General features: G+C 39.3%; 1 protein-coding gene across 2 annotated transcripts in view; it reads left to right on the top strand.

Moving 5' to 3' along the window:
- Positions 1–8338, top strand: part of GET4 (golgi to ER traffic protein 4 homolog (S. cerevisiae)) — an 8466-nt gene extending 128 nt beyond the window's left edge. The window contains exons 2-8 of one of the 2 annotated variants that reach the window (XM_009583788.1): positions 393–474; positions 1431–1580; positions 3300–3393; positions 5339–5479; positions 5563–5638; positions 5826–5898; positions 6997–8338. In XM_009583788.1, coding sequence (XP_009582083.1) covers positions 393–474; positions 1431–1580; positions 3300–3393; positions 5339–5479; positions 5563–5638; positions 5826–5898; positions 6997–7085 — 705 coding nt within the window. In that variant the 3' untranslated portion in view covers positions 7086–8338. Of the gene's footprint in view, positions 1–392; positions 475–1430; positions 1581–3254; positions 3394–5338; positions 5480–5562; positions 5639–5825; positions 5899–6996 lie in introns of both variants that reach the window. The other variant, XM_009583787.1, reaches the window with a different exon arrangement.
- The last annotated feature ends 280 nt before the right edge of the window (positions 8339–8618 follow it).

Below are 8618 nucleotides of genomic sequence, written 5' to 3' on the forward strand. Positions count from 1 at the left end.
GCGGGGGGCGTGTTTTTCGAAGATTTTGAGGGGTGAATGGTGAACTCTCAATGGTAAATGTTTGGGGTAATTGCTTTGTAATCTTTTGTTCTATCTCTTTGTTGAGCCTTTCTCCACAAAGAAGGATTATGCCAAACTGGCACAAAAAGCAGAAGTGTTTGTGAGCATCCAAACAATAATCGTAACCACATTTGTTTTGCTTTCCTGGAGGCTTCTTTTTTGATGCCATCAAATTACTATAATTTTTTTATAAGGCAAGGTTGAGATTTGATACTGTGCCTTAGCTGTAGATATAGATAAAAGTATTACATTTGCCTCTGACAAAATTCTGGTTGATGTTTTCTTTTATGTACTGATATGTTCATCACTACCAGTGTGTGTCTGTTTTGTAGCAAAACAGTGCTGCTGATCTGTCCATGCTGGTTTTGGAGTCTTTGGAGAAATCGGATGCAAAAGTAGCAGATGACCTTTTAGGTGAGGTGACTTTGCGCTCAGTTTGATGGTGTTTAGATGTGCTTTCACTTCACAGTGACTGTTATTAACAGTCTTGAAACCTGAAATCCTTCTTGTATGCCCTCCCACATGGCTAAGGATTACCTTTATCATAGAAATGGACTGGGGGGAAAACTTTATTAGAGAATAATGGATTCCTGATAACTTTGTGGGCATGCTTAGAACAAACATTGCTGTCTTGTGGCGTTGTCCTTTCCTCGATGCAGCAGTAATGTATTGTCTACACAGTCATTGATGTCCCCAGGGCTTTGGGGGATGATGGTTTCCCGCCCTAGCAGTGTGGTGGTGTGCAGATTATTTGTGATTCAGCTGTTCACAAGGAAATTTTTCTTGTATGACTCTGAGATTTGGTAAGCAGGCAATTCAGGGAGACCTTTTAAGAGCTGCCTGGCCAGACTACTGCTGCAGCATGGGCGAACCACTCCTATTAACAACCTATGGATGGAGACAGAGAGGCAGAGGCAGTTCTTTGTCTACTTAGATCAGCTCTGACTTTTTGTATCCCATCTATGACTTTTGGTGGTGCTTTTCTGAACTACAGCCCTCTGTCCCTCACAGCTTCCCCGTGAATGACAAGCAGTCCCATAACCTGCAGTCTTTCCTCCTCCTTGGAACTGCATGGTCCTCTGGGATATCCTGTCCCAAACGATGAGACAGGGAAGCTGTCACCAGCTGACTGCAAGGCACAGCTTTTGGCTGTGGAGGAGTCATATAGGCTGATAGATGCAAGATTGATGTATGAGAAGTGGCTCAAGTTCAAAGTCACTCTTTTTTAAGGTGGCTTATGGAGGCCGTTAAGGGAGCTTAAAGACACAATAGCACTGTAACTTAGATGTTGTATCTTAAAGATGCACTAGAAGCAGCAGTTCATCCTATTTCCATTAATGCTAAATATTTGTCAATCTTATTGCTTCTAGAAAACTTGGCTAAATTGTTTAGTTTAATGGATCCAAATTCTCCTGAAAGAGTGGCTTTCGTATCCAGAGCACTAAAATGGTCTAGCGGGGGATCAGGAAAACTTGGACATCCAAAACTACACCAGTTACTAGCAATTACCCTGTGGAAAGGTAAGAAAAATCACAGCTTTTCTGTGTTCCGTTTCAAAAATGTTGAAAGTATGATATTGTAAGAGATCTACTTTGGAAGTAATCTAAGGAAACTGAGATAGCAATGATTGATTGAGTTTTGCTATTACCTGATTTTTGCAGTAACTTCAGCTTAATGTAACTAACAAAAAAACTCTGGGTCTGTAACTCTATATTAGTGCAAAACCCAAAACACAACTGCTATAACGGTCTCTGTAAAAGGAAGATTGATCCTTTAGACATTGAGGTAGTTTGATTGAGTCATTAGGAGGAAAATTGCTGGGGAGCAAAGCTGTTCTATTGTGCTTTTTTGTTTTTAAATCCTGGATAAACATGACAAAGATTGAAATCACCCAGCATCCAAAACAGTCTTTGGCTCTGTAATTAGGTACTTTTTGAGACGTTGACCAGCACGCTTATTCCAGAATGAATGCTGTTGCCTTTGATTTATGTGGGATTTTATCACTTGTGATGGGCTGTAAGATAAACCAAAAATGCACTAAATAATTATTTTAATTGTGGATGATAGCCAGTTTTTCAAGTCTTATGTTCAAACCATAACAAAGGTGAGTGAGAACAGTTGAACAAATACCATCTCTTCTGTGGTTTCTCGTGAATTAACAACTGTGCAAGATGATTGTTAGTTTATTTTAAAATTTTTAGTAGCTGCAAAGTGATGATAGTGGTTTCATATAACAGTCCTGACCCAAAGGTCAACATTCCAGCTCATTGCCTTTCTGTGTGCCATAGGCAATCCCATAGCTGTTCTCGTGGAACTTATGTTAGCTTGATGGCTGCTGCGAGCCAGAAAGGGAAGATTTTCCTCAGAGCATTTAAGGTAGAAGTTGAGATACGATTAGGATAAGAAATAGTTGCATTCTGAAAGTAAAAATCCCCATTTTGTAGCTGTCAGCTCACTGTTCTTTTGAAGAGGAAAATGCATATGTTTTCTTAGTCTGTAGTTTTTGAGAGTTTCATCAGAAAAGGCTCAGATTTTTAAAACAAAGCTTTTAAATTCCAAAAATGAGCAGCTATCCCGTTTTGATTTGTCATTGCAGTGATTTTGCTTTGCTGCAAGTTAAGTTCTAACAAATCATTGCCATTTCTTACACCTTTTTTCCCTGTATAATTGCTGTTCTATTCAGTATATGGAAGCAATTTTTATTTTGATAGCAAGAGTGGGCTAAGCTAAAAATAGGAAATGCCTTCTTTCTGTGCACTTAGAAAGAAGGACGCTGAAGGTGCTGTTTTACTTCTTGGTGCACATGATCTAATATGGAACTTCTTGATTCTTCTCCGAAGCACTGACGATAGCACATGAAGTGTCAACATGCAGTTAGATAAAATGATATGACCTCAGCTCAAGCTATTTGTACCCAGTGGTAGCTGTGTTTTGTGGTGGCGTTGAATAAACTGTATTTAATAGCATTTGTTGGAATGTGTTTAGGATAACATATTTATTATCTCCCTTTATAAATTGTCTGTAACTTACAAAGGAAAAAGCCCACTCTCTTTTTGCTAGTTGCCTTGTTCATGTATCATGTGTGTGGTTCTTGTCCTTTTACCAGCTGTAGAGTACAAGCCTAACAAATTTGTTTTTACGTTCAGGTATGATGAACTGATTTCTTAAAAGCCATTTTCTTTTTCCTTTTATAGAGCAAAACTATAGTGAATCTCGGTATCACTTCTTGCACTCCACAGATGGCGAAGGATGTGCAAATATGCTAGTAGAATATTCCTCGTCCAGGGGATATCGCAGTGAGGTGGACATGTTTGTAGCACAGGCAGTACTACAGTAGGTGTTAAACTTTTTTTAAACTGTTTTGCTGAGATAACACTGTGTTTGAGGCCAATCTAATTTAATCATGATAACTGTAGGTTAATCATGCATCCTTTTCAAAAGAAACACTGAAACTGGCCAGAGCTTCTGAAACTCACTTTGTGTGGTAACAACAGGAGAAAACCATCTCAAAACTGGTGTGTTGAATTGGTCAGATTGGGGAGAGGAAAAAAAAAAAAAAACCAAAACATATTAAGGTCGAAACCTGAAGTCATGTTAATTGCCTGAAGAATTAATGTAATCTGTTTGACCCTGAAAGCACAATTCTTAGCTTTGTTAACACCACTTTATGTCTAGTTAGGGCTTACCTTGATGTTCTTACGAATACTGGGCCTAAGTGGGCTCTGTATTTACCTTTAATGTAGTACTTGCTCTCAGTCTCATTGTCCTAAGAGACAATTTGTCTTGGGTCACCCTGGTCTCTGAGCAGTGGTGTGATGGTTCTTGGTTTGACATAGTTGCTGATGGCTTTCATTTACTTTTAGACATTTATTTTGTAGGAGGTAAGAATGCAAGCTATTATGTGCCTTTGCAGAGCTCATGTACAATTAAGGTTGACAAAGCCAATTTTACTGTGTTTAATCAGCTGATGGCTTTCTTCAATCAGGGAAGGCAGCTCATGGAGGAGTCTGAGGAGGAGGTGGAGACAGGACTGTGCAGCAGGGAGTCAGGGAGAGAGTAGGTGTTGGGGGAGAGGGAGGAGGTGAGAGCAAATCTGTCTCTCTTCTGGCAGCAGTGAGCTGTCATGTCAGATTTGTCCTGCTTTCCATAGCTGGTTGATATAGATTGCAGTGATTTTGAGCGGTAGAAAATCCTTTATGGAAATCCAGTATATGCAGGACTCTTAAACAATTTTATGGGGCTTTGTTCTGGAGGGGGGGAAATTCTGGGGAGAAGTTATGAGTAAAATATTATTTTTTCAGTATTTATACAGCACTACTACTGCATCCTTTACTGACCTATATCTCAGATACTGTACTAAATCCTCTTACATAGCAGTTTATACTCTAATGAAAATAATTGCAGTTCCTTGCTCAGCAGTAAGGCAAAAGAGTCCAATGCCCTTGCACGTGCGAGGATACAGAATTGGAGGCCAGGCTGTGACCAAAAATGAGACTGCTCGTGGCAGCCTTCCAGTGCTTGCTGACAGCATTTGTCCCAGATAAAGTCTCGTTAGGCCTATGGGACTTGCAGAGATTGCCAGTTAAATTAACTGGACCTGAACAAAGATTTGATCAGTTTGGGAAATCGATCTGTTAACTGGTGACAAATGGCTTGGGAGCTCGAAGTGTAGCTTTTTTATGAGACTTTTAGACAGGTGTGTCAAACTTATTAGCAGTCCTGATGCCATGTTATTTTGAGGTCACGCTAATAGAATGACAGAGTCGTTGGACACTGGCAGATACATACTGAAAGGAGATGTGTTTGGGAGTGGATGGGGCCAGGAGAGAGGTCTTTAATTTAGTTTTTACCTCAGCATAGTAAACTCTGGACCAGCAAATGCAGTATCATATTTAATTTGAATTACGCGGTGGCCAGTCTTTCCACATTTTGATTTAATTGATGGCCTCTTTTAGTAACCGTCCTGCATACAATCTGCTTAGATCTCAGTTAAACTCATTCTATTAATATTTAATGTCAGTTCTCCCTCCCAACCTGCTTATTCCACAATGTATTCTAGTAGTGATTTTCCCCTTCCTTGGTTGATAGCCAAACAAACCATTGCCAAAGATACACATCTCTACCAGTTAGTTTTTGCCATCAGTTTAAGCCTGAGATGGCTTCTATGCACAAATGAAGTAGAGATTATTGAGCTTTTGGCTTCCCTTTTTCTTTCTGCATGTACAACTACTTCTCTGCCTTTTATTTTTAACTTGCCCTGTTCTGTTTCCTTTTGCAGATTTCTCTGCTTAAAAAATAAGACCAGCGCATCAGTTGTTTTTACGACATACACACAGAAACATCCTTCAATAGAAAAGGGTCCGCCCTTTGTTCAACCACTGCTAAACTTCATCTGGTTTCTCTTATTGGCAGTTGATGGGTACAGTCTGATTTTTCTCATGTTGTTCTTGGTTTCCTTTTCAGTTGTTACTGAGATTACATTTTTGGTTGTTTCCTTTCTAGAGGAAAATTAACAGTATTTACAGTATTGTGTGAACAGTATCAACCTTCACTGAAAAGAGATCCCATGTATAATGAGGTGAGTTACTCATAGTTGTAAACAGGATTTAACCTATGGAATTAGTTAAATAACAGCTGATTGTCTCCCGTTTTGTGACTTGTAGATGGGAGTCAGTGATCTAGCTTGTGTGGTGTGACTGCTGCCCATAGTATTTCCACCTGTAAATGAAGTAGCTGACATTGTTCTTCATCTTGTGTTGTTTCAGTACCTAGATAGAATAGGACAGCTTTTCTTTGGTGTTCCGCCCAAGCAGACATCATCCTACGGTGGATTACTAGGTAAGGTTTATGCTAACAATTGTTTATATATACCACCAGTCTTTTCAGAGCAGTGGCTTATATAAAACGGCTGTTGCTGGAAACAGATAATTTGTTCTAACAAATGTGTCATTTTTTTCATAGCTTGTAGAAACAGTCACTACTGTAGAATACAAGATGAATTGGTTGCATGTGAAATTAATTTGGTGAAGCTAGTAGACTTTTCATCTTTGAGAAGGGGAGAAGCATGTCAATGACTCTTATGGCTGATTTTTGACATTACGGTATAACTTCCAAATGTAAAGAAAAATCTTGTTTGTGTTAAAGCTTAATTTCCTCAGACTTGAGTGGCTGGTTTTCTTTAAGTCAAGTCTGGGACTTTGGTAGAGACCTAACCAGTCCTGATACAAAATGAATGTTGCCAAAGTAGCAGTTCTGAAATTATACTGCCCTTCTACAAGAAATGAAAGGGAATAGAGAAATTGAGCCCTCATTTCCTGGCTCTTGAATAAAATGTGAGCATATTGAACTGGATTACTTTTGTAAAATCAAATGTTTTCCTTGAGAACTAAGCTGCTCTGTTTGTAAACTGAATTTAAGCTTTACCTGCAAATGTCAATTCACTGATATCCAAAGTTTGATGAAAAACATAAGCATCATAGATCCCATATGTAAATAACAGCTTTTCAGCAATTCAAGCATCTTTAAATTGAATAAGACAGGGAGAACGCATAAATGCTTTGAAAAAGTTCTTTGTAGCATGATGCAGACCACTGCTGTCTTTTGACAGTTTCATGGCTGGAGGTGTGTCTTTCCTCATTTTGTTGTTTTTTTTTTCTTTCCTCTCATGCGGCAACTATAGTACATAAGCATGCGACTTTAGTGGGATTTTTCCAGTGTACTTTTAGAGAAGGAACAGTATCAAAATACAGCTTCCCAAATCAGTAAGTTCTTAATGGAAACCAGTGTGGGAATACTAATGTCCTCCTGAGACTCTTTTACTTCAAAAAAAAAAAAGGTCTTTTCATTGCACCTAGCAGGATGGTGGGAGAATAGTTGAAGTTTTTGAGATTGAGAATGTAAAACTAGCAATTTTGACTGCCCTGTATTTTATTCTAGGAAATCTTTTAAACAGTCTGATGGGAACTGGAGAAGATGATGACACAGAAGATGGTCAGGAAGATAGCAGTCCTATTGAGCTCGACTGAATGTTGTTGTCATTGGGTGCTGTGTAAATCTGATGATTCGATGACTCCAAAGACAGTTTTGGAATTTGAATCCTGCAGTTGTTTCTTGGTGCCTAAAAGGGCTCCTCCGGTCTTTTAGAAATGGTTGCTGAAATGTTTATAATGTTCGGTCTATATTATTTATGTAAAAAAAGAAAGAAACCAACAAAAAGTAGCCAAACGAACCAATCGGAGCAATTGTTAGCAGGTTTCCGATACAGCGGCTGGTGACTTTGATTAAAATATAGTCTTCTACGGTTTCTGATGCAGTATTCCCTTTTGCACAGTAATTCAATAAAGCATAAATATGGGTCTTGTACTTCTCGGCCTACCCTATACCATCTTTGTTACGAGAAAGCCTCCTTGACCTCTCCCACCTCCAAGGAAGATCTCGAAAGGCAGGGTGATCAATTGAATAATTTATTTGCGAGGCTGGTGCCAAAAGTACTGCGAGAAGAGCCAAGCAGCGTAATTTGAGATGTACATCCAAGAGACAGTGATACCAAGAACTTCCTTCCACTGCCGTGAGTAACATGCACGCCGTTCATACTGCCTTTCACTCTCCTTAAGATCTCGCTCTGGCCAAGCCCACACGTGTGTTTAGCCGGTATTTCCTGAAAAGCACAAGCTTTTTTTACTCTTGAGTAAAAGCCAATCAGTGGAACATAGGTAATTGGCTTCCATGTGGATCTCTCTTGCCTAGGTATAAAAATTTGGCTCATGGCTCTACTCCTTTGGAACAGATTTTTTTCCAGTGTAAGTTCACAACCATACGTAACGGTGATGGTGTTATAGCGAATGAAATTATTTGCTGTGAGCAACGTATGTGTTTGAACTGCAGCTGTATGTAAAGAAAAGGGATACTGCAGAACTTCTGGTTCTTTATGATATATTTATTTTTCTTGGGTGATTTGATTCATTTAACACTTTCTGTAAAAAAGAGTAAATCAATAAATAATGGAGTAACTTCAACCCCAGTGGTAGGCATAGCCATTCTACATCTCCTCCTCTTTAATGCAGCACAGCGGATGTCAGTGGTACAGTGAACAGATGAAATGGTGGGGAAACGCTTTATTTTTTCACGATGAAAATAAAAAAGGCTTAGATTAATAAACAGCAATCATGCATGGGGGAGGGAGGGATTAATACAAATTTATTGACTGTATGAAAAAGAAAAGGCATCGAAAGGAAGACTTTGTGTTAATTGTGAAGTCTCAAATAAACACTTTATACCAGGATGTGCGATATTGCTGCTTTCTAAGAGTTTTACGAGCAGAGATCTTACTTTCCTTGCTATTTTTTTTTTTTAGCGCCCCCGCCTCTGCATTTGACCATGGGTCACCCAGACCTTAGTGCTGCAGCTTTCTCTCGGTGCAGTAAAGGCATAGTTTTAGTCGGGTATTGTAATGTCTGGGGCAGGTGTGGATTGCTTTGCTTTGTGGCGAGGTCAGGGAAGAGCCCCCTACCCGGGATGATGCTGTAGACGTTTAATAAATCATCTGGGACGCCGGCAGC

The sequence above is a fragment of the Fulmarus glacialis genome, unplaced genomic scaffold, assembly GCF_000690835.1.
Source record: "Fulmarus glacialis isolate BGI_N327 unplaced genomic scaffold, ASM69083v1 scaffold22258, whole genome shotgun sequence".
NCBI classification, from domain to species: Eukaryota; Metazoa; Chordata; class Aves; order Procellariiformes; family Procellariidae; genus Fulmarus; species Fulmarus glacialis.